The following is a 27,193-nucleotide window of genomic DNA, read 5'->3' as shown; positions in this document are numbered from 1 at the left end:
TTTACATCACTATATACATATATTAACCATTCATGCAGCTTTAAGAAGAAACCAACCTCCTCATAAACGTTACCTTCTCGACGCTATTGTCACCATTTTTCAAATTTTTTTACACCAGTGGGGCACACAAACGGTCCAAAATCACGTGCCGCCATCGAATACTGTGGACCGTCCGCTTGAACTTGAACCAAGAAGACAGAGTGTACCGTGCGGAGGGCGCGCGAGGGGAAGTGAGGAGGAAAGCGCCACGGGAAGGAGTTGCGCTACTTTCAAGTTATGAAGGTGTTTTACTCCGCCCGACCGAGCGAGGGATCGCTGAGCTAAAGCTTATTTTTGTGCGACGGCTCCGCTGCCGTCTGCGCTCACCCGCTGAGCCCGCCGGACCCTAAGCCCGCTGAGCTATAACTTTCGAGTGTATAGCGAAATGAAAATGCCTATACTGCTCACGCATACGTATACGCTAAAATTTCGCATTAGGGAGTATCGTAATCGTCAGGAAATTTCTTCCTTCTTGTACTGATGTGACAGCTCTGAAAATATAAGAATTACGTTTATAGTTATTCAAGCATTTTTCAACACGGTCAATTACAAAGTACGAAGTAGCGACCGCAAAGGCATCTGTGAGTGAGCCCGCTGAGCACGCGCTTTCGCGCGTCTCTTGTACACACCGCCATTGATCGTGAGGTACGCAGTCACAAGACAGGGAGACGTGAGTTTGCGGACGTCGGCAAGCGGACGTGTTCTCCGGCCTTAACACTTGGAGAACGCTCGCGCGCGCGCGCACTTACGCACGCATGCACGAACAATTTTTTAGTGGGTAAGTCCCCTGCCTAGAGTTCAATTTTCTTTAAAGTAAGAGCACCGGCCATCTAGAGGCGCAAAATTAAATGCACCAAGAAAGAACCGCCACTATGTTGCGTCCTAGCCATCGTATCGGGTAGATACAGTGCTTTACATAAAAATTGTTACAGCGCAAGCACATGCAGCCACAAAGTATGAAGGACGGGACACAAGCGCTCACTGTCAACTAAATTTTATTGATGGATGACGGATACCTTATATAAGGGGAAAGGCAGAAGGGAAGGGGAAAGGGAGTGATACAATTGGGGAAAATGACATTGCGCATCGATGAACGAACGTGCCAGCAGTCAACGGAATCAGGCGCAGAAAAAACAAGAAAACGAGAAAAAAACTAGAAAAACACTAGAAAAAGGCGAGGGATACTAACATACAATCAAATCAGTAAGCAGTCACTTCCAAAAAATGCAGCTCTGCAGCAAAAAGCGATACAGAAGGGGTGCTTACGCACTTGCTGCCATATTTGTGTACGTGGAACGCTTCCAAACTGACGCGCGCCGTCGCGTCGGCACTCTTGCCGAGAATCTTCGTCTCTCCCAATCGAGCCTCGCATCCTGTGCATTCAATTACGTGCTCGACCAAAAAATGCGTACTTGTCCTTTAAGTTACTTAAATTTCGGGCACGTTCCCGCAAGCGTTCATTGATGCAGCGGCCGGTTTGGCCGATATAAGCCTTTCCACACTTGTGGAACACTTCTGTGGAACACTTGATGAACGGCTTCTCATGTTTTAGCTGACAACCTCTTTTTTTAGAGTTGCAGATGCGTGGGCATAACTGTGCCAGCTTGTTGGGTGCCGAAAGAACAACGGACACCCCATGCCTGTTGGCTACCTTCTTGAGACTGTGCGAAGTCTTGTGCAGGTACGGCACAACCAAAGGCTTGTCGGTCTTCCGACGGTCATCTTTCCCTCGTGTTCCCAGTTTTAGCTTCTTAAGGAGGGTCTCAGACATCGCAATCAAGACCGAATGGGGCAACCCCGTCACCAAAAGTCGGCTGGCCTGATTCTCAAAACTTTTCTGCATTATGTGCGGGCACGACTTCTGAAGAGACGATTCCAAACAGTGCGACGCTATAGCTCTTTTTACAGTTTTGGAATGCGCTGAATCATATGGTAACAAATCCTCTTTTGCGCGAGAGAAGTAGCCCCAGCAAACGTGCTTTTTCATGAAAGGTTAGTCTCAGGTCTAAAAACTGTAAGACATCTGCGTCAGGTAGTTCGTGGGTAAAATTTAGCCCAATGGTTTGGTTTCTTTGTTTAAAGGAAATAACCTTATGCTTGTTCAAGCAGACAAAGAGACTGGGTTTGTTGTTCTACCAAAGGGAATGTACAATGAAAAAGCGCAAGTGGCCATCAATAAGAATATTGAGCCTGTTAAGAAGAGTGCCGTTAGGGTCAAGACCAAGTTTCCTAACTTCTGTAGGGAATTAAATCTTGACAAACTTGGGAGGGATATTGCTAATAGCAGAGGTAGTAGCCTAAACGCATTTTTTACAGCCAAGGCCCACAAACCAGATGTTCCATTCCGGACTATCGTTAGTGAAGAAGGTTCGTGGCAAATAAACGTTAGTCGGTTTCTGCAAAAGCATCTCAAAGCGCTTGCTTTGGATGATCCGTTCCTAACAAAGGAATCTACGGATGTCGCGCTGTTTCTTGAGAGCAGAGATAACATTGGCCTTGGTTTTTCCGTAGATGTACAAGACTTGTTTTATTCTGTGCCTCAAGATTAGCTTTTGTTGGCTGTTAGAGAATGCGTAGAAGCAAACGGCGAAATGTCATTCCGGAATTCAACAGGCTTGTCAGTAGATAATGTTATATCGTTATTGCAGTTTTACCTGAAATCTACTTTTATTGTTTATGACAACCTGCCTTTTTTGCAGCGCAGCGGTATGTGGATTGGGTCCTGCGTGGCTCGAATTCTTTGTGATATTTTTTTAGCAAAAGTAGATAAACGTTTAGATAGGGCTTTTTTGGGGGGGTTCGTTTTAAAGGTTTTTAGGTACGTAGACGACTTTTTAGTGCTTCTAAAAAAGCAGACGGCCTTCACCTACCTCTCTACAGTAGCTGAAGTTTTAAACGCATTTGACAAGCAAGCACTTGGGCTAAATTTTACCCACGAACTACCTGACGCCGATGTCTTACAGTTTTTAGACCTGAGACTAACCTTTCATGAAAAGCACGTTTGCTGGGGCTACTTTCCTCGCGCAAAAAAGGATTTGTTACCATATGATTCAGCGCATTCCAAAATTGTAAGAAGAGCTATAGCGTCCCACTGTTTGGAATCGTCTATTCAGAAGTCGTGCCGGCACATAATGCTGAAAAGTTTTGAGAATCAGGCCAGCCGACTTTTGGCGGCGGGGTTCCACCATTCGGTCTTGATTGCAGTGTCTGAGACCCTCCTTAAGAAGCTAAAACTGGGAACACGAGCGAAAGATGACCGTCGGAAGACCGACAAGCCTTTGGTTGTGCCGTACCTGCACAAGGCTTCGCACAGTCTCAAGAAGGTAGCCAACAGGCAGGGGGCGTCCGTTGTTTTTTCGGCACCCGACAAGCTGGCACAGTTATGCCCACGCATCTGCAACTCTAAAAAAAGAGGTTGTCAGCTAAAACATGAGAAGCCGTTCATCAAGTGTTCCACAGGAGTGGTCTACGCCATTCCCTTGAAGTGTGGAAAGGCTTATGTCGGCCAAAGCGGCCGCTGCATTAATGAACGCTTGGGGGAACATGCCCGAAATTTAAGTAACTTAAAGGACAAGTACGCCCATTTGGTCGCGCACGTAATTGAATGCACAGGATGCGAGGCTCGATTGGGAGAGACGAAGATTCTTGGCAAGAGTGCCGACGCGACGGCGACGGCGCGCGTCAGTTTGGAAGCGTTCCACGTACACAAATATGGCAAGTGCGTAAGCACCCCTTCTGTATCGCTTTTTGCTGCAGAGCTGCATTTTTGGAAGCGACTGCTTACTGATTTGATTGTATGTTAGTATCCCTCGCCCTTTTCTAGTGTTTTTCTAGTGTTTTTCTAGTTTTTTTCTCGTTTTCTTGTTTTTTCTACGCCTGATTCCGTTGACTGCTGGCACGTTCGTTCATCGATGCGCAATGTCATTTTCCCCAATTGTATCACTCCCTTTCCCCTTCCCTTCTGCCTTTCCCCTTATATAAGGTATCCGCCTTCCATCAATAAAATTTAGTTGGCAGTCAGCGCTTGTGTCCCGTCCTTCATACTTTGTGGTTGCATGTGTTTGCGCTATAACAATTTTCATGTGAAGTATGCACCAACTCGCCCAGAAAGAAGTTTTAATAAGGTACAGTACTCTTCGGGGATTGAGATCCCGCTTGCAGCTTTTTAAGCGCAGAAGCTTTAGTATACAATATTGGATCTGGAATTACCGCGGTTGCTCCCCCCCCTCCCCCCCCCCAGACTATCCCTCCAATTCAACTTCCGAAAAATATATTTGGTGAGCTCATTTCAATTACGAGGCTTCAAAAGAGTCCCGTGTGTTCATTTTTCGTCCCTAACTCCCCATGCCAGGGGCGGGGGGGTAATTCGCGTGCGTACTGCCTTCCCTGAACGCGGTAGCCGTTTGACAACGTCCCTCTCCGAAATAGAACCGTGATTCAGCGTTGCCTGTAACATTCGTAAAAAAAGTTGCCTAAGCACCGAAAGTTGATAAAGCAGATACTTGAAGGAAATGTCGCCGTCGTGTGGCAATGCAATCAGCAGAAGGCTATTCAGAGTCCCCACACAATGCGGGCCCAAATCCGATCAATCTTGGTGCAATACATGCACCGCATCCCCAAAGGGCTTTCTACATGGTAACGTAGAGACTGCACAAAAAAACAACTCGCACCTATTTAATCGCAACACTGAATAACGTACTCCGCAGGCAAGCTCGAAAACCTTGTGGTTTTGTTTCATTAGATGTTTTTCCTCGTCCTCCTCGAAAACATTACTTGCAACGAAAAACTCGAAAGACCGCTCAGCGGCGTTCAATTGAACATTAATTCTTTCGAATTCACAACTCATAAGTGGCGAAGTGTCGTAGAATTGTTTTTTTTTTTGTCCTTTGTAAGTTTCTAAACTTTGGCAAAGGTGGACACTTCAGGCATTGTAGGTGTACTTTTTTGCTTAATGCATCATGAGTATTAATGTGCATCACAATGCTACGCTTCCCTTCCAAGGGAAGGGAAGCGTAGCAGGGGGCGACAGAAAGTTAGGTGGGCAGATGAGATTAGGAAGTTTGCAGGGACAACATGGCCACAATTAGTACATGACCGGGGTAGTTGGAGAAGTATAGGAGAGGCCTTTGCCCTGCAGTGGGCGTAACCAGGCGGATCATGATGATGATGATCATAATCATGAGGGCGATATCTTCGATACCATTGAGGATGTAAGGTCATGGACGGGCTAACCTCAAATGACCAAGCGACAATTAAAAATTACCGATGGTGCGCGACGCTTTTCCGAGAATATGAACCAACAAGATAAACGCTACCACGAAAGTACTGACAGGTGCGCCTGCGTCAGCACAGTCGGCCAGCCGTTTATTCCCGAACGCTTGTTTTTAAACTGCATTATCAAGAACATGTTCTTCTAGCAGTACTAGAAATTAATAAAAAGTTGGGAGGCGAATAAACCTCCAGCTGAAGTCGATGAAAGACAAAGTCTTCCAGAGTGCGTTGGTGCCGGAGATATTGCCGGAATCACTGGGCAGCGCACTCTGTCCCCTGACATCTCGAGTGAGAGAAGTGCGAGCAGCGTCGGACTCCTAAATGCCTTCACTGCACCATCTTCAGGATCGGCCCAAATTTTGACCTATGATGATTAATTTTAACTAATTTCTGGTGTGCTACATGACCCACAACAATCTGGTTGTGAGGCATACCGTTAAGCGTCTGTGGAGTAATGGACAAAGCACCGGACTTCTTTGAAGTAAAAAGAATTACAGTTTGGCTATAAGGCCGAAGCAATGAATGCGATAGCAACAAGTTAGAATGTTGCACCAAGTAAGGCCCGTAGCTTTAGTGCCAGTATGAATCACAGCAAAATATAAGCTCACTAAGCAAACACAGTTGTGTGGCCTGCGAAGAAACACATGAACAGAGAGAACTTGATCACCGCAAGCATCATAAGTTAGAGCTACAGGGTCTTGTCGGCGTTGTCACCTTGCATCGATTTCGCGTTCTGGTACTGCAGCATGCTGCCTGCCAAGGTCGTCTTGACCGTATGCGGGCCCACCTGCCTTCAATGCAATTAGCGCTTCCATGGAGCTCCTCGGCCGGCGTTCCGACAACAAGCCGGGCCATGTTTGCGCAGTGTGAGAGACACAGTGTTGCCCTGCAGAAACCCCCACCTTCAGGTACTACCATGGCTATTACATGTAAAAAAACGGGGGAACAAACCAGCAGGGCCTCCGTAGACTGCGTTACAATTTGTTCTGCCATGCTACGCTGTGTAACCATAAGTCTTGGATCTCTTTATATGCACCATTTCTGCGTTAAATACGAACACGCCCAGACATCCTTCACCATCTGACGTTCAAGTTCCTACTCAAAGGAAAATTGTACAGGTAATGCGAACAGTGTTATTCAGCAAATGTGTGAAAATTAATAAATCAGTCTTTTTATGTGTAATTTTCGACGATGGCGAAAAATCACAAGGAGTGGTCAAATGATTCATGTTGCAATGAAAGGGCGCCAAACATGGCCTAATGATTCCAGCATCGAGAGTCCTCTTCTAAAATTCTACAATAGGAATATTTGGTTATATACGTACGAATAGTCGGCCTTCGTCGGTGTATATATATATATATATATATATATATATATATATATATATATATATATATATATAGCGAGAACGGTTGAGGCCGTCAAAATCTTCTTGACGCGCTCGAGCGAGAGCCCCACGACACAGGCCCAGAACTGCGCTGATGAGTAAGTACAGATGAGAAAATGAATCGTATGAATAATGCTGAAACGAATTTCCCCGCGCGCAAGCGGCCAGCCAGGGGGCACGACTTAGCCAGGAAGGAAACGCCGAACGATTTGTTTGAGGCGCGAAACGTGAACGGTCTCCGGACCACGGCATTACAGCGCGAAGAAACCTGAAATGGAGTGACACGATAGTTCTCTGGGGATGTTTGTTCAGTAATAATGTAGGGCCCAAGGAAGCGTGATACAAACTTCTCACGCAATCCGGGTGTACGAATGGCTGTCCAAAGGAACACTTCCTCTCCCGGACGAAAGGAGACGTCTCGACGAGAGAAGTCGCAACGTTGCTTGCGATCTGGTTGACTGACTTCTATGTTGAGGCGATCACGTTGGCGACATTTGTCGACAATCGATACGAACTGTTCGGGTATACTGGCCGAGTTTTTGGGGCAGTTAAGAAAGAGGCGTCGACGGCGAAAGTCGGGGAACGGCCGAAAACAAGGTAGAAAGGTGAGTACCCCATAGTTCGTTGGATAGGGGTTGCTGTGAGCAAACGTCACAAAATTTGAGTTTCTCCCACTTTTGTGGCTCGGCCCGATATACATTGCCATTGTATCTGTTGGTGTGCGATGAAACCACTCTGTTAAGCCATTTGGTTGATCGCGGTATGCGGATGTCGTCTTCTGAACTGGGCCACAAGCTCCGAGCACTTCTTCGATCATTGTTGACATGAAAGCCTTGCCGTGATCACTCAACTGTGCAGGAGCGGCATAATGCCGCAGTACAATGGCGTCCGCAAAGAAGACGGCAATATCTGAGGCCAAACTAGAGAATAGAGGACTGGTCTCTACGTGCCGTGTGAGATGGTCGACCGCTGTCACGATCCATCGATGACCTGCTGGCGTTATGCGCAAAGGTCCGACCAGGTCGATCCCAACAATAGCAAAAGGTGTCTCGGGACATGGGATTGACTGTAAAAGGCCAGCAGGAGGCGAAGTCGGTCGTTTCCGCCGTGGACACTGAGCGCAAGCGACGTACTTGTCCACAAAGGTAGACATGCCTGGTCAAAAGAAACGGCTCCTAACATGGTTGTATGTTTCTGGAAGCCCAAGTGACCAGCATATGGGTCATCATGAAAGGCGTCAAGGACCTGTGTGCGCAGTGGACGTGGAAGAACAGGTACCCAGCGGTGTCCATCGGTGATGTAAATATAGCAGTGCAGCACATGGTCTTCGAGCTTAAATAGTCGCAGTTGTCCACGTAATGTTGCATTTGGTGCAGTAGAAGTTCCGTACAGGCGATGGAGAATGCGGCTGCAGTAGGGATCAGAATGTGGACATGAGGTGGATTCAGTGCCATGATTGGAAGATAGCGCGGAAGTAAACGGTAGCGGTGATAACTTAAGTGGAGACGTTTCATCGAGTGGCGAGCAATGGAGAGACGTGTTCCAAGACAATAGTTACAGGAGGCAGCGAAACAGATCGTCGGCATCTTGATGCTTTTTCCTACACTTGTCCACAGCGTGAGAATCGTACTCTTCGTACCCAGCGACCAAGGCATCCAGACAAATTTTTCAGTGACAACAACCAGCCTAAGGCGTGATGGTCGGTTATTATTGTAAACTGGCGTCCTTAAAGATATGGCTGAAATTTTTGTTTGGCCCAAACTACTGCGATGCATGCCTGCTCTGTTATCGAGTAGTTCTGTTTGGCATCCTCTTATCGCGCGACTGTCATAAGCAACAACTCTCTCTCGTGTAGTGGTATCACGCTGTAGAAGGACAGCACTGATCCCATGGCCACTAGCGTCGGTGTGCAAACAAGTTGTTGCGTTCTCATCGAAGTTACAGAGGACGGGGTCGGACGTTAAAGCTTCCTTGAGGGCTCAAAAGCAAGTACGCAGTCGTGTGTACAAATGAAAGCAATACCCGACATCAGCTGCTTGTGCAGCGGCGACGCCATGGCAGCAAAATAACTGATGAAGCAGCAGAAGTGGGATTCCAAGCCCAAGAAACTTTTAAATTGTTTTTGATTTTCGGGATGAGGGAACCGATTCACAGCAGCAAATTTTTCAGGATCTGGTGGAACACTATCCTTAGTGATGTGGTGGCCCAACATTTTATGTATTTTCTGGCTAAACGGCCTTCTATTGTGTTGAGCTGGAGTGCAGCGTTGGAGATTCATGTCAAAACTTAGTTCAAACTCTAAACGTATTGACGAAATGTTGTAGAGCAATAACGATGTTATCTAAATAAGACAAACAGGTCTTCCACTTAAGGCCGCATAAGACTATGTATATCATGCGTTCAAATGTTACATGAGCATTATATAAACCAAAGGGCATTACGTCGAAATCGTAAAAGCCATCTGGTGCTGCAAAGGCTGTCTTTTCCGCCTCCTGCATAGGTACTCGCCAGTACGCTGATCGGAAGTCTAGACTTGAGAAACAATCAGCGCACTGGAGGGATTCAATCGCATCATCAGTTCTAGGCATCATACATACGTCATTGCACGTGGTTTAATTAGGCAATCGATAATCAACGCGAAATCGTGCAGATCTGTCTTTCTTTCGGAAGGACACAACACGAGACCACCAAAAAGCGGACGACGGCAGAATGATGCCTCTTTTGAGGATGTTATCAACATTATCCGCAATGATTTCCCGTTCAGCGGAAGACACCCGGTGTGGGTGGTGGTGTACAATTGAACTGCCTTCGGTTTCGATGCGATGCACTGCGGTGGAAGTGCGCCCCAGAAGCTCGGAGTAAATGTCAAATAAAGCGCTCTCTTTTTGCAGTAGGGCCCTTTCTGCGCTGCACTCAGATTGGGATTTATCGCGGCCGTTAAAGCAGCAGTCACAGCATGATCATCAGTTGGGGTGGAGAAAGGTGGTGATTTAGCTTGAAGGGGTACTAGTGAAAGAGGTTCGGTGTCAGTAAAGCAAGTCACAGTGGCACCCAGGGAGAGCACAACTGGCGAAGGAAGAGGGTTAAGTACAACGATAAACGCTCTACCATCGTGAAACCGCACCTGGCTAGCAGCAATGCTAAGCCCACCAGATATGCAGCGACCACTCAGTGCAAGGAATAGAGTCAGAATCAAGTGTTAGAATATGGTCATTGCCCGGGGGAATGGCACAGCTGGTAGATGTGTTGAAACGCAGGCTTTGAGCTTCGACATCGGAAGAAAATTCAGTGTCAGTCTTATAATTCGCTGACGACAAGATATTAAAGCTGACGTTGAGGACAGGAAATCCCATCTCAAAATCATTGCGTGGGTACACGAAGACAGCACGACAAACTGAATGTGGTGAAGGATGCCATCAATGAAAGCACATGTAGTGCAAACACAGGATGGTTGAATAAGAACTGCATTAGCACAAAAGAAGGGCAGGCCATTATATGGTGTCTTCACCTTTCGTGAGCGAGAACAAAAGTCAGTACTTATAAAAGAAAGTGATGCAGTCGTGTCAACCAACGCTTCAGCCCGCACACCTTCAACATACACCAAAAGTGCATTTGACGGGCGCTCCGGAGGAGTTTCATGTTGTCCGAAGGGGGTAGCTTTCCCTCCTAAAACTGCGCTATTTAGTTTTCCGGGCGGTGATCGGAGGTCAAAGTAGCCGGTCGAATGGGAGAAGAGGAGCGCCGCATCGGTGACGGAGAGCGGCAACGCGGGAAGTGCAATGAACCGGCAGCGCTGAATTCCTGCGGAGAGGGTGAACGTCGTGCATAATTGTAGGACGATCGCCGACATTGTGGTAAATGGCCAGAAAACTCATCCCTTTTAAATCCGGCATAGCCACGTTGCTCGTCTTGTTTACAGCGTCGGCAAAACCTCGACATTTGGCCACGGATGCGCAATAGCAGCAGATATGTCGAGTTGGCCTCCAGGCGTTGCAAGACTGAAGCCGACCACAGCAGGCAGCGACCACAGCTGCCTGCTGTGGTCGCTGCTTGGAGACTGGCACTATAGAGGCAACGTGAGCGTGAGATGGTATAGGTATGGGGTGTGAGCCCGGAACTTGCGGGCACGTCGCGGCAACTATTTCTTCACTCCCGTTATGGCGTAGGCCCCCACTAGGAGGCGTCACATAGACCTCAAAAAGGATTAACGAAACTTGTGGGTAGAGTTCCTCTCGTATGATAGAGTGAATCTGTGCATGTCGCTCGCCATGGCTGGACACCCTGAAATCAGATTGCTTTGGTGTAAGCGGATCATAAGCTCATCGAGGCGCTGACACGTACTGATGATGTCTGCGATGGTTGTGGGGTTCTCCACTACAAGAGCTTTGAATGCCACAGTCCCAATAGCCTTAAGCGGGTGGTGTACACGGTCACTCTTTACCATTGAGGTGTTCACATGGCGGCAGAGGGCGAGGACGTCTTCTACGTAGGAAGTGTATGACTCTGCCATGTGCTTCTTCTTGGCGATGGCTGAGCGGAAAGAAGCGTTCGCAAAAAGCTGGCGTACGTAATGTTTAAACGTGACCCAGTTTACGAAATCGAGTTCGTGGTTACGAAACCAAGTTTTTGCGACACAGGTTACGTAGAATGCGACGTGCACAAGTTTTACAGATTCGTCGCAGTAGTTAAATGAGCTCATGCTCTCGTACTGCTACAATCAGTCTTCGACGTCCTCACCGCGAAGTCCTGCGCGCACCGGAGGACCCTACACAGGGGTGGTGACCGTCAAAGAAGGGGTTCCCGCCGTAGCAGGCAAGGTTATTGTCGCGGTATTGGTCTGCTGGTCTTGCGACGTGGTCAAGTGGAGTTCGTAGAGGCGACGTCCGGAGCAAAGCTCCAGGGATGTAGTGTGGTTGAAGATGGAGAGGGACCGAGAGCGAGGTGATTGAGGAACCAGACAGCGCAATCCACCACTTGTAGGATAACGCTTAGGCCGTCAGACTCTTCAGACACACGCCCAAAACAGTGATTATGAGTATGTACGGATAAGAAGGTGAAGTGTATGAATTATGCTCACAATATATATATATATATATAAGGAACAGCCTACAAACAATATCACCAAGGGCGGCATAGGAAGAATGTTCTGCAGTTTTTAATTAGATTGAAGAAATTATAAACATATGCGAATGATAGTGTATGAAAAAAACAGCTGACCGCAAGTGGGATACAAATGCGATGCTCCTGCATATATATATATATATATATATATATATATATATATATATATATATATATATATATACGGAACATCACACGGCAACCAGAGGTCCCGTGTGGACTAACCCAGTACCAGATATATCCCACAATTTTAGACTGCACCACCTCCATGATCGGCCGAAGAAAGAGACTACAAACCCACCCGACATGGCACAGAGGTGATAACTCGCTAGGACATAATTTGCCTTTAAGAAGAGCAACGTTAGTGTTGAAATGGCAAGAAAGGCAAAATGGAATAAATGTAAGCGTTGTATCTGCTACAACTTGAAGAATACACGGGGATGGGCGCTTGCAAGGCTTTAGCTTTGCCAAGGAGCCAAAATTTCCGATGTCACGATTGACGAATTGTTACGATGTCGCAGGACAATTGTGGTAGGGTTTGTGAAGTTGTTGGTTCACGCTCCGTCATTTCTGGTTACTTGGTATTTCTGGTTGGCAAATCTAAACAATATCGCGTGTGCGTCGACCGCTTGGCGCGTCAGCACCTTATAACGGTTAGAAACGGCCGGGTCGTTAATGGTATGCGCATGCGCGCAAAGCGCACCACACTGTGAGAATGGTTTGCTATGCTGTTCGCATCAGGAGGACACATGCGCTGCTGGGTTATGTGTCCGGTACAGTAGCGAAAAAACAGTGTGAGGCGGTACAGATGCATGCCCAACTAAGACAACCTATATGTATTCATGGTAGCAAAACTCCCACAGAAGCCCAGACAACATTATTGTACTCATACGTCCTTCAATTACGGCTGATTATTCATGGAAGCACCGCAGTGCCAGCTACATTTCGCTGGTAAAGTTTTCGGTGGAAAAAGAACATTCACCGACGGTTACGATACTCCACAATGCGAAATTTAAGCGCAGCTATATACGTGTTTTCATTTCGCGAAATATTAGCTGGCGCGGACAATCTGTCTCGTGGGGCACCGCGCTAATCGTGGACGTAACGATTGGGGATATTGCCGCGATCGTTAAAATCGGGGACATTGCTGCGCAAATCAGGAACATAACGAGAGGCAGTACGTGGGTGATGCGTGGGCGCGATTCACAGCAGCAGCCACCGCAGAGACTTCAACTCATGCAGCGCTTTGCTTCCATACAGGCGGCGCATGCTACTCGGGAGCCATGTCGTAGTCATCGTCACCGCAAAGCTTGTCTTGTGCGGAACTACGCGTTTATTTTCACGCTTTCACTATAATCTCCTCTTCCTCTTTTCTCCTCGCGCCCTATTCGCTATCGCCGTCTTTCATCTCCCGCTGAGCTCCGCGTTCGCTTTAATCCTTCGCTGTGCTCGTTCGCTCAGTTACGAGGGGCAATACCGATGATACCGACGCAGACACTCGCCGCAGGACCGGTCACCTAAGAGCTGCGCTCTGAACGATCAACGCTGGCCGTTTGAGGCTAGTTGTGCCAAGTCGGCGACTGCACTAGCTCACGTCTGTTGCCGCCGCTACATAAACAGAGCTCACAACAGCACTAGCAACTGAGAATATTTGCCGTAATGTCGCGTCACAATCGGGCACGAATGCAAGACGTGCAAATTTGGCTTAAAGCGCTAAAAACATTTTCGCTTAGCGCAGCACTTGCTGAAATTTTGCAGAAAGATCGCATATTGGTGTTCGTGCCGCTCAGTGTAACATTTGACACAGTTAATTTCCTGGCCTTAAAGAAAAAATTACTCCCTTTGTTTATGGAGATGCTCGCTGCAGCCGCTACGGCGCAAGCCTACACTTGTATCACCGCCTGCCAGCAACTGCAGAAAGCAGCATTTACGGGAGAGTTGCCGCGTCTTCTATATAGAAGGGAGGGCAACACGCGGCCACCCACTCGGACAAGCTGCTTTTGGCAGCTTCCGTAGGCGGCGAAACAAATTTATGCTTGCGCCGTCGCGGCATCAGTTGGCATCGCCATACACAAAATGCCATTTCTGCAAAATGCCATCAAGAGCAGTGCAGTGCGGTAAGCTCAAGATCTTTTTTTAGAACATTTGAAGCGAAATTTGCGCATTCCTCTAGAGTTATTGACCCGTAGAGTTATTGACCCGCCTGTATTTATAGCCCTCAATCTGTAATGGCAGGTATTGAACCGGTGAGCCTAAGAGTTTTGAAAGAATTCAGAGAACTGGGTTCACGTAGATTTTTAACCTCTAGCGCATGCAGGTGTCTTTGTACGAATACACATCTGTTATTTTGGTGTCAAGAGAAAAGCAACTGTGCATTGAACTAACTCACAAAAACCACACTGTCATCTCCACTAGCACAGCATCCTGCGACCTGTATTCTTCTCTGGCGCTGAACACACAGCTAATACGCGTTGATAGTAAACATGCCGCTAAAAATTGAAGTTCCCAATCAAATCTAATAAAGCTGATGTTATATTTGTTGCCGTTACTTTGTATTGCTACGCATAAGAGAGTTCTGCTGACATCCCAGTGGTAAATACGGTACTACCATCTCAGCATATCTCGGCACGCATCACCACGAGCAGAACTGCATGATGTCTGCACAATATCGTACCCATAATTGTTTCTGAATAGAAACAAACATCCTGTGGCCGCATTTTCTTGTTCTAATGGCATTGTATGTGGATTTACAAATGTTTCCATAAGTTCCGTAATGGATGCCCACTTTCGACTCGCCGTGGTGGTTTAGTAGCTATGGCGTTACGCCACAAAGGGCGAGGTCACGCGATCGAATCCCGGCGCCGCGGGGGTTGCATTTCGGTGGGGGCGCAATGCAAAAACGGTCGTCCACCGTTCATTGGGTGCATGTTAAAGTACCCCACGTGGTCACAATTTATCCGGAGACCCCACCACGGCGTGTCTTATAATCAGATCGTGGATTTGGCCCACGAAACGCCAGAAATAATGATTATTTGTATGCGTCATTTTCATCAACTGGCGTTTTGCCCCGTGAGGGGTAGTTGCGCTGATACAGTACGAACCGCATTTAGGCCTCGCTTTGCGACGTATGTGAATAAACCATAGACTTCGAATAAGATGTATTATCTGCAACGCGCTTTCCATGTTCCTTTGGTATTAGTGGAGGCTAGCATGCGCCAGGGAATTAAGACGAAACTACCAATAACAGGAGAAATTTATCAGCCCATACAGGGTACTGGTCGTGAACAATGGTGCTCCGCGGATATTAAAGGGAGCATGTGTTCACTTCTCAAGTGAACACCGTAGCGGACGACTCTCGCACTAGGTAGTGCTCTTGTGCGCTAGCACGTAGTACGGCAGTACTGCTGATCTCGCCGCTTCTAGCCCTTATAAGGCGCTGAAAATTCGAGCGTTGACCATTACACTGTAACATAAAGAAATCAGGAAAGGCGTTATTTGATGTGCTTGGAAGTTGCCAGTGCGACGTAAATGTGCTTGCACAGGTCGACAACCATAGCCACGGGGGTCCCACCTGAAATGCGCCAGGCTTAAAAAATAAAACTAGCTATGAGACAATATATTGCCACCGACGGTGATTCGTCAGCAATTGTTTCTACAAACAGGGGCATTCTTTCCGTTTAATCGATTTAACTAGTTATCATGAATTATTTAGCAAATATAAATTACTGCTCTCTCGGCAAACACTGCTCTGAAATATTTGCGCACTGAAAATTTGCCTGTAAGAATTGGGTTTCTTCCCCATTCCACCAAACTGTTATCATGAGTATAAGCATGCACTGCGCACACTTGCTTTAGGCACAGAGCCTGTATATTTCGCGCAGCTGCTGCCAGCTGGTACTTAATATTGTGCGCATGTTACCGTCGCATTGTGTGCCATCAACCCACATCATCGAATAACGTGAACAATGATTGCCGTGAAATTTCATATGCAGAGACAAAGAGCTGACAAAAGAAGTGTAAGAGACAAATTTACGGCAGCTGACCGGGACGTGCAATGTAGGATTTGGTTCCACGTTCCTGCCGCACCTTCAGCGGCACTGGAGGCCTGATTGCAGATGCGCAGTCAGCCGCGATGACCGCCAACAGTGAGGCGGTTGCTGCGCATGCTCATTTGCAAACTATGTAAACCACTCGTTGTCAATAGACGTCGTACGTGCAGCCCAAATCAATCCTTTCAAACAGGCTAGAGAAGCATGTTTACAGCTGTAGTATAGCAACCATGTAGGGCGCACATAAGTTTCCATAATTTACCATTGTTGTACAATACGCTAGATTGTGCGAACCAGGGCTAGATAAATAGAATATGGGGCCGCAGGTAAGTGCTGCAACAACAGTGGGAAGTGGTCCCGCATAGTGGGAGTTTGTGCTTGCTTGTTTGAATTTGTTTCGGGTGTCCTTGGTTTCGGCTGTTCCTTCATCTTTCAAGACATATCCTTTTCTGCACTTCAATGGCTATACTCGCTGACATTCGGCGTGCAACAAATGCAACAAGGTTACGAATGACAAAGGAGATATTTTTCATTCCATTTCTTCCCTCTAACGCCGAGAAAAATTTGTGGCAAGACCATAAATGTGACTTAGTGCATTGATAACTAAAATAAAATTCCTTTCAGGTGAATTATTCTGTAACGCCGAGCGAAGGTCTTACCTTCCGTTTTGCTTGCAAGACGTTCTGCTGTCTCTCAGTGGACTCTCCTATTCCTCGGCTTCCCCACAGAACAACGCCCATGCCGGTGTAGGTGACCACCATGGTAATGACTGGAACCACGTAGGTCAGCACGAGGAACAACACGTTGTACCTATGTGAAAGAACAGTGTTGTGTTCATATGCGAGCAAATGGTAAGGCAATCAAACGGCAAAAAAAAAAAAAAAACTCTTCCGCTTCTGAACTTAAGGAAACAAGGCAATGACACTGTTGTACATTAACACGTTCACTTAATTGCACTTCAAGCCGCCAAGTTACCCTCTATATCAAAATAACTCCAACACGATCGCGCAAGTGAACTGCAATAGGATTGTGGAGCAGCCAAGTGACGCTGGTTTACCTCATATTTAGCGGGCTTTCTTTAAACGCCGAAAAAGAATCACCAAGCGGCATGTTCGTTGCCACAAAAAATTGTATCAGTCCTTTCTAAACTACCTTTATAACGCAACGAAACGCACTTGCCAAGCGCCCATCTAAAACGCTTATCCAATCGTGAAAAGCGCTTCTATTATCCCCTACTGACGCGCGCTGGCCAACTAATAAATCCACTTGAGATATCTACGTAGCAGCTCTAAAAACTGCTGTCTACTACTTATCTAGTACGCTACCTGAAATACTAACAAGACATCTTCAAAAGTTTTGCCACATAGTAAACACAACTAACAATGCCAATTCATTAGGAGATTAATCTCGAAATGCTGTTTCCGAGGACATATGTGCAACCATTGTTAATGAGTCATTTACAAATGAATTTTTGAAAACTGGCAATGTTGAATTTCCTATCCCATGCCAACACGAATACTTACCCATGCATCCTGTGAGCGTTGAGGTACACGAAATTAACAAGTTAATAGATAGTTTACCGCATCATACATCACCAGGCTACGGCTTCATTAACAGTAAATTATTTAAAAACACTATCCTCTTTAGTTCCGTGACAATAACAAAAATTTCCGACAACCCCTTAACTCGTGCGAACATTCAAAGGAATGGAAAGTTGGCAACGTGGTTCCAATCTATAAATCTGGCCCCAGAAACTCACCTCTTAATAATCGACCCATGTCCCACATATAGTTGCTGTAAATTATTAAAGCATGTTGTTTTCATGAATCTAGCTAGCTCTCTAGAATCTATATTTACTGGCGCACAGCATGGTTTTCGAAAATCATAACACAACTAGTATCGTTCACTCATGAACTGCATCGCATCCTAGATCGCTCATCCTGCGCTTTGCCTTCTTGGATTTCAGCAAAGAATTTGATAATGTTTGCCATGAACTTCTCCGTTTTAGACTAAGCTTGCCGAATTTCGATCCTAACCTTTTAAAATGGATACAGCATTTCCTTACTAACCGCTTCCAATTTGTTACTGCTGACGGCTGTAACTCTACAGTCACTGAAGTTCAATCGGGTGTACCAGAAGGGTCTGTGTTGGGACCACTATTATTTCTCATCTATAATAATGATCTGACTGCTAAAATATTTTCTTACACACATCTGTTCGCAGATGATCGTATGATCGTCCGGGAAATTAAAAGCACTGATGATACTATAAGAATACAAGCTGATCTGTATAATATATATGACTGGTGTGGTAAGTAGCTATAGGAATTGAATATTAACAAATGCAAAATATTGCGCGTATCAGGATCTATTCTACTCCTAGCCCCTACCATCTGAACAGCGTTCCCTTGGATTTCGTCGAGTCATATAAACATCTTGGTATACACATTACAAATAAATCAAATTGAACCATGCATATACAGGGCATCTTTAACAATGCTAATCGCATGCTTGGGTACTTACGGCGCACCTTTTTAAATGCACCGACTACTCTAAAGCAACAGCTTTGTCAGACTGTCATACGCTCGAAACTGGGATATGCATCGGCAATATCGGATCCCGCTCATGTCAATCTCATTACGTCACTTTAACAAGTAAAAAAGAACTCTACCCGCTTCATTCTAACTATGACTGTGCCGTGACTATAATCTCAATGAAAATTAACCTAGCACCTATTCCACTAGCCAACCGTCGCAAAGACGCTTTCTTTCGCTATTTCATAAAATTTTTAATGACACCAGACTTCACGACGACTTCATCCTGCGGCCTCAGTACACCTCAAACCTCGGCGATCATCGGAGTAAGGTAGGAACTGATTCATGTCACACAAAGTTTTCCTTTCAGTCTTTCATCCCCCGTACATTTTAGGAATGGAACCACCTTCCCCGAAGTATTGTAGCCATCAGCAATAACCAACTTTTCTGCGAAACATTAGCTGACATTGTATAATTAGGAGAATCATTGTAATATGAGAACGAACTGCACTTGTTTGTTTGCTTTAAATTATTACTCTGTAACCACTCCCCTCTTTAGTGTCTTGTCACCCTGACGGTATATTAAATAAATAAATAAATAAATAAATAAATAAATAAATAAATAAATAAATAAATAACCTGAATATAAAAATGTTGAACGATCTTGGCTATTTAACCAATTAGGCAGAATAGCAGAAATATTTTGAGGAGCGCTACATGAAGGCAAACCATACGTCGTTGGTTTCACCAAGCTGCGGTTGACCACTTTTTAAATCCTTCGTTCCAGTTACGCGAAGCTCACTGCATATCTATAAACAACCTATTATTCTACCTAACGTTTGCCTTACGATTATTCATTTCCATGATGGCTGCAAGATTAGTTGTTCTTCATGGGAAAGACAGCTTCCCGTCTAATCTTAAATGACTTTTTATGGAAAAAGAAATGTTTCTAATGGTCATTTTATATAAGCATTCACTAAATGGTATTTAACTTCTTTGCATTTGCGGATACATAATTCTTAATTTATAAATGTCGGTGCATCAGTAGCATAATATCTTTTCTGCCACACATACTTAGATAATCACCTATCACGAACTATTTTCTGGGCTGCTCAAGTTGCGAAAGTAGACGATTGGCTTGCAGGCTTGTGTTGGATTTCATGCATAAGTCAGCAAAGGGCTTATTCACAAGTCAACGAACTACCTTAAGTAGCCCTCCTTCGATCGAAATGAGAAAAACATGCGCCCAGCGTAACTCGAAAATCAGAAAAAGAAATAGTGACTCTCAGGATGTCGAAAACCATGCAGTAATATTTATCTGCACTGATTATGTCCTTCACCGGCTTGAAATATTAAGCTGTTTTTTTTTACTGCCCTCCAACCGCACTCAAAAGTACCGAAGCTACGCGACTTCATTGCAATTTCTACGACACGTGCACTTGACAAAGGCCGTCATCGTATGAACTCAGAACCATTCATACCATAGCAAACGAGAAAATATCTTTATTGTTGATGTAGTCATGAGGCATGCTTAACTTTATTTTCTGAATAAAACGACAAAGTACTGGATCAGCCATGCCAACTACATTGTATATGGTGAATCGACATGATAGAATAAACATGGAGTAAATATAACGAACTCAAGAGGAAAAGCACCAGATAGCGCCCACGTATTGAAACCGGCTTGGAGGAAGGAAAAAGCTGCGACGCCCTACCCAGTCCGCGCGCCAGGAGAAAATTGTGGAGGATGTCCAGTAGTGTATTTTGCGGTAGCAGCCATGCTGTCGGGGCGCAATGGTAATTTTCTCATGGTGGTGTGTGCTCATGCTTCTTCTGCCCCGTAGACAATGATGTCCTGTGTGCAAGATTGCTGTATTCTCCGTGTTTTGTTTCACTTTGTTATCTAGACCGTGCTCTCCCGGCTGTTTTGGCAAGGTGGGACTGGAAGAAGCAAAAAGTGTGGAACGGGCGCGCACGCAACGCCGTAGGTAACGTGCCACGCCACGTACGAAGGACGATCTGGGAGTACATTTGCCGTCCTCGACGGATTCATGCTGACGTCTCATCAAGGGCTTAGATCGCTCCGCTTCAGAACATGTACGATAAGTACCTTGCAGGTCAGTGACACATCTGCAGTGCTCCTGCTTTTAATTGCAAACGATGCATTTGGGGCACGCAACATAGCCATGTGGAAGGAATGGAAATAAGCGGCTGCTGTGAGTGATTTTTTTGCTTTTCTTCAATTCGAAAGCTTGCTCTGCGGCATAAACAAAGCGCGTCAAAGTAACAAACAGATTTGGCTTGTGCAAAAAATCTAGAAGTGAACACTGATATGACCGATGAATCCAATGTTCAACGTCGGGTGGGCGGCCAGGCCGAAGGCCTGTTGCCCGGAGTTGGCGGACACAGCTTAGGTGAAATCCTGGGCACGTCCATAGCAGGTGTGTCACTGTCGCATTCTTGGGTTTTTGGATCACTAAATGGGCACGATGTATCGTAAGAACCATGGTACTGTTGTGGCCAGAGAGTGACCACAGAGGGGATGAACGCGACCCCGACACGCGCTGTGAGTAATTATGGGCAGTTATATGTATTCTCTAGAGGCGCAGGCAAGTGAAAGTTGGCGGATGCAGTGCGAAAGTGAACAAGGCTAGAGAGGAGAACGTACGCCTGCCCGCAAATCAAACGGCTGATGGTCGCACGCAGGCGCGGTCGACGCGCTATTTGGACGCATACGGACTTACTGTTCGGCACCGCGTGGAGGATACCACAGAACTTTGTTTCCGTGAAGCTTCACTCACCGTGAGAACAATAAGCCTGAGGCCGTTGTCTGCGTATTTAAACGCGTAACGATGTTCTGCTCTGCTGGCCTCTTCGTCGGCGCGCTGTGTCTTATCACGCCTCCGCGGTGCGCGGCCGCCCGACACGAGTTGAATAAAGCAAAACGATTCCTACAAAGCCACGACCAGCGTACGCGTTTGTTCTCGCAAACTGCAGATGAGCTAGCCACAGGTCGTGATGTGCGTGTGCTGGCGGTCATCGCCTCTGCATTCTTGCAGTGCACTGAGAATGCACAGATTTATTTTCAGAAAAGCCGGTAAAAATTGCTGGGAACCGACCTTTCAGCGCTGGAGCGCAATATACGGAAGAAATGGACTCAGGCAGCGGTATCGCGAAAGTGTCCATCGCGCTCGGATGCGTCGGTCGCGTGACTACGGCGCGCGCAAGTCCGCGCAGCCCGGCGCGGTGGTGCGCCGAAGTCGAAAAAATGTAAGCGAGAGAGGAGAACCTGCCCCGACAATATGGCGGATTAAAAGTAACTTCCGCCGTCCCTGGGCTTCAGAGAGTGACGTCAGGGATTCTCTTCGGACTTGCCTTCCTCCATGGATCTCGGTAACCGCGAGGGCACCGCCATGTTGCAACTCTGCCGGCGCCCAGGCAGACGAGCAATCAACACGATCACGCGCTTTTCTCAGTATGGTGGCGCCATCTACTTCAGGCGTTTGCAAACGACCCTTTCACACGCTGCAATGGTTACATATACGGAATAACACTGCACATATGCATACGTACGCACTGCGTGTAAATAGTTAATTTTGCATCATATATTTAAACTTCTGAGCGTTACAAGCATGATTTGGCAACACGGGCTTATGCGTTTACGGTTGCTGCTATTTTGCCAAGCTTTTTCTCTAGAGTTAATATACTCTCTCTATGGGAATAAATTTTCTTAAAGCAAAACCATTAAAAAAAGCCAGCCAAAAACAAATATGCCGGACTAGAAGGAGGCACGTACACACACTCGTGAGACGCGACTGTGTGCGCGCCTCCTTCTGGTCCTGCGTCTTGGTTTTCGCTGCTTTTTTTTTTCTCGCTTTAAACATCAACCAAGTGGCCCAGCAATTCACGCTTCTAAGTTAGTATTCTTGCACCCTCAGCTCCTTTCTACGTGTGTCCTCTTCCACGGACGTCTTCGGCGACTATGTGTGTGTGTGTGCGTCCTTCTGGTCCTGCGTCTTGCCTCTCGTTTTTTTTTTTCGCCTTAAACAAGAAACAACCGACCACGCTACTCACGCTTCTAAGTTAATAAGAATAAATCCGCATTCTCCATGCGGGACGGCGAACCACGTGACTGCATGTCCCAGACTGCTGTTCACAATATGTCGTCCGCGGCACACACGGACGGAAAATACCGAGCTATTTCTCACATCGGGAATTTGGCGGTCGGACAACACGAACTTATTCTTAGATGTCTTCTTAGGTCTGGGAACAAGCACTGCGCCTTTAAGGGGGGATGCGGGGCTAAAATACCAATTTCGGTGAAAAAAAACGTGTTTTTTATTCGGAGTTGTTCTGAATTGCTTATTTAATAAAGAATCTTCTCGTCCAGTTTGGTTGTTATCGGAGCAGTAGAAAGGAAGAAAATGAATTTTTTTCGCAAGTTGGTGGCGCGCATTTCCCGTCGAACGCGACTCTGAACGCTTTTTTTTTCCGGCGCGACCGCATAGCGGGCAAGAAACAAAATGCAAAGTGAATGCCCAGGTTAGGAAGTTTGTTCTTCGCACTTATTAGAGAAATTGAGAAACTAAAGAAAATGACAAAAGGTCTAGGAGGCAAGGGGAAGCTGACACAAAATGTTGTAAAAAAAACTCACTGCTTACTATGCATCTGCCCTGAAAGACAATGCTCCAGATGCAAAAAAAAATGCAACGAGGAGTATTTGCGACGCTTTTTCACCCCTACTCAACAGTTAAAGTCCCACGACGTGACGCTTCCCCAGCTGGTGAGGACTCTTGGGGTCACTACAATCGTCACAGAGCCCTAGTTGCAGCGGAAAAGCCATCAGTGCCAAGGTCCCATCATCTAGCTTTCAGCAGAGACGTTGCCAAAGAGCTGGTGCCTCTCTGCAACAGGCTTAGTAAGCCAGAGATTCTTGCGCGATGTTCAAGGATGCAAACACAGAATGCAAACGAGTCCTTCAATGCTCTTGTATGGAAAAGGTGCCCAAAGACAGAATTTGCATCACTGAGAGCAGTGGAGACTGCAGCAGCCCTGACTGTGCTAGAATTCAATGAAGGAGCACGTGGCATCAAGAGAGTTCTCGACAAAAAGGAACTTAAACATGGAGTCCAGACGAATAAGCGCGTTCAGGAGGCAACAAAGCAAGCCATTTCACGAGCGCAGGTAAGAGTGATGGATAGCTTTAAAGCTGAAAAAAAAAGAGACGACGCCTTGAAGCGATCGCCGCAGAGCAGCGTCGTGTTGAAGAGGAGACCCCGACATATGCAGCAGGGCAGGGCACCTTGAATAATTTTCTCTGATCATAAGAATAAATGCCATGCTCTGAAATCTTTGAATTGATGTTTCTCAGTTTGCACTTTTTGCAAAAGAAGAGCTTTAGAAAAGTATCATTTCCAAACTGCTTTACCAAATGCTGCTTCCAACGTTTTTTCTAGACTGAAATTTTGTGAGGAACAAGAGAAAGTACTTTCCAGATGCCTAAATTTTTTCGAACTTATTATATTTAGCACATCTTTGACATGTAATGACAGTGAAGAAAATAAACTTCATTTTCAGAGTGATGGCATTTTTACAGAAATGACATAAAAAATGTGCAACTGACCTTATCCTGCACTATAAACCATCTAGAATGTATCTAATCACAAATAATTTGTAGATATTCATTATCTTGTAAACGATAGTTTTCCTAAGTTGACACACAAGATTGCTAAATTTCACAATTATAACTTTTTTTATCGTTGCGCTAGGGTGCTGATATTTGGAATATATCCTAATGACAACAACATCAACTACCCCTGAAAATTTCATGAAAATTGGTTGATCGCTTCAAAAGTTGACCTTTCAGCATAGCATCCCCCCTTAACCTAAGAAATTCAAAGGTTTTATCAACAAGACTGTTTCAAAAAAAAGCAACCGTCATCATCCAAATTAGAAGAAACAAACAAAAAAAAAACCATCGCAGCCAACCACGAGTCTCACGCAAAATGTAGTTCATTGCGTCATCTATACAAGATATTAGGAACTAGCAAACATCTCCATCTTTGTCCTTAGATCTAGCAGCACCTTTTGCTTGTTGGACTCACTGCCAAATCTCGTAAGCTATGTACAGCCAGTTCAACCTCTCTCCTTAGACATAAAAACACCTAAAATCGACAAAGGAACTCGGAAAGAGCGCCGAGTGGTCCAGAATACTTCGCAGTCGACAAAAAAAAAACATAGGGAGGTTAACCAGAGGATATCTCCCGTTGGCTATCCTGTACCTGGGAAGAGCAAAAGGGGTACGGAAGATGAGACAGAAGGAAGAAACAAAAAAAAATAATAGCACAAACGTTAGTTGGGAACTAACAGGCTAGTGCACGACGACGACTCGATAGATCCTAAGCGGACGGCATTCCCTTCGGTGACGCCGCCATCTCTAATATTTTTGCCACCTGCTTCATAGGTTGTTCGCCTCGTCCGTTGTCTGGATGCTCTTCGCAGCCGGGAGCGCTGCGGAATAATTGGCTGTGGAACAGTTGTCCACTAAGCCGTCCGACGTATGGATACAGCTATAATAATGCGACATGGTTCATTGTCCCACCACTCTAATCTCCACTAATTAACTACAATGCATCTCATTTCTTTATCCTCCAGCGATGAGTGCATCATATATGATGCACAGGGACAGCCCCATGCAAGGAGCACCTTTACTGAAGGAGAACTAAGGGCAATAAAACAATGACGCCCTAGCGACGTGAGAGATGACTGGACAAACAACAGTAAGCATGTAACACAGGCACCATGATTGAGGCTGGTTTCTTTTCCTCATTTGTCTGGCCGCAGCCAACAGCAGTTTATGCTAAATTCAGGCAGTGCTGCACGCAGCTCAGCGTTTCGCATACCTCATCCCACTCGATGCATAGCGGTAACCGAAACTGCAATCCAAGAAATGGTGATCAGACGTGAAATATATATTGAAGGAATCGGTACGTTCACTCGCTGCGAAAATTTTTAGATAAATTAGGGTCAAAGCGGCAAATTTGGTGTGTCGGTACTTATTTGAAAAGACGGTAGCGCAAAAAACACACGGAGGGTGACGTGACGACAAGGACGAGGGCTGGGGCCCTATAACGTAAAGGTATTTCATTATGTTTATATTCCAATCTCCTGACGTCACATTTGCGTAACCACCAACGCAAGCACCGGGCGGTCACCCGCAGGGTTGTCTGAATACACCAATAAAACGCTCTCCTCGTTCATAAGAGGTCACTTTTGTTTAATTGAAAAACTAATAACATTGCCTACACTGAGCGGCTTGTCGTATCTAATTGGCTGACAAGAGGCGAGTAGAACGCTCATGTGGAGAGGGATTCGATGGGGCAGAGCCAGTGCACTGAAAATCGATAACCCGATGAAGAGGGTGGTGCCGGCGTCTGCGATTGGTCGGCTTTCCCTTACTTAGCTTGTGGTGGCTGGTCGAAAATCACGGCGGCATGCAACGGAAGCTTAAGAATGACGCTAAAACTGACCCTCAGCAAAGAAGAGTTGGCAGAATGAGGTGGTAAACGTGCCGAAAGGGCTCGAAAACGTTACACGGCCACGCAAGAAGTTTATTATACGCAAATACACCCATGCTCTCCGGCAAGTGCGAGTAGCCAGCGTCTCAGTGATCGGCGGCACCCATATTTTATTACTTTCGGAACGGGGCAGCCTGCGGCTATTCCGAAGAAAATTCAGTTTTGTTCGGCATATTAAAGGGAAGCTGAAGACTCTGTCGAATTCAATAAGACGCTCATATACGGATGCGGGAACCTTATAAACCATGTAGGTAAAATTTGGGGGATTTTTTTCAATTAGGAGCGACGTAATCGTCGGTTAAAATTGCGCTGTAGCTCCGCCCCCCGTCGAATGCCGCGCGCTGCTGCTGACGCTGACGATGCGAGGGGAGACCGGAAACCGCGGTGTTGTGACGTCAACTCTAGTGTTTCGTTTCTTCGCAGCGTCCGCGACCGTGCCTGATCGCGCTTGTTTCTGCGTGCGTGCCATCGTAATCTGCTTCGATCGACCCTGCATTCCGTTGTTGGTGCGTCTGCGTGTATGTAGAGTGGTAGTCAACGTGCGTGGTAGTCACCGTGAGTGGCAATCAACGTGAGTGGTAGTCAACGTGGTAGTCAACAGATGAAGGTCACTACACGTACTGCATGAACCGGGAAGTTTTTCACGCGTTTAAACCGTCTTTGTAGACTGCCGACAGCTTTGGACAGCGCACAAATGCGGACGATCGCATCCCCGCTTACGTTTCACGAGGAGGCATGCAGGAACACAACACTACAGTTGTTTGACCGGAAACGAGCTCACTAGATCGGCGAAAGATCGGCGAGATCACTAGATCGCCTTCCAAAAAACATACTCACCAAAGAGCATTTCCAACACGAGGAGATCCCAAGACTTTGCTTTCGTTCGCGTCGAAAGCACTGCTCGCACCAGCATCGTTTGCTTCTTCGAGAGGCCGGCTCTTCGCAATCGGCTCGTGCATGTAGGGAGTAACACCGAACTCCTCAGAAAAACGCAGTCTCTCTAAATTTTCCATTACCGTCTCAGAAAAACAGCACCAAACTACCTGGCACCGCGCTTCATGTGTAGCGGCAGCGGTCGGTTACTAGTGTTGACGTCAAGAGGCGCCCGAACAATCACAGGCGGAAATGAGACGTGCGAGCTGGGCGTGTCCAATCGTGGGTTTCAATCAATTTTGATGCGATATTCGAATTGGGAGGGTTGAAAACCATTATGTAC

General features: G+C 46.3%; 1 protein-coding gene across 1 annotated transcript in view; it reads right to left on the bottom strand.

Annotated features, from left to right (window-relative positions):
- LOC126516660 (tachykinin-like peptides receptor 86C) overlaps nt 1-27,193 on the bottom strand; it is a 162,993-nt gene that overhangs the window by 27,738 nt on the left and 108,062 nt on the right. The window contains exon 3 of the mRNA XM_072289680.1: nt 16,527-16,677. Within this exon, the coding sequence (XP_072145781.1) occupies nt 16,527-16,677 (151 nt within the window). The remainder of the gene's footprint in view (nt 1-16,526; nt 16,678-27,193) is intronic.

Source organism: Dermacentor andersoni, chromosome 1, assembly GCF_023375885.2.
Source record: "Dermacentor andersoni chromosome 1, qqDerAnde1_hic_scaffold, whole genome shotgun sequence".
Taxonomy (NCBI): domain Eukaryota; kingdom Metazoa; phylum Arthropoda; class Arachnida; order Ixodida; family Ixodidae; genus Dermacentor; species Dermacentor andersoni.
This window is presented reverse-complemented; position numbering and strand designations above follow the sequence as displayed.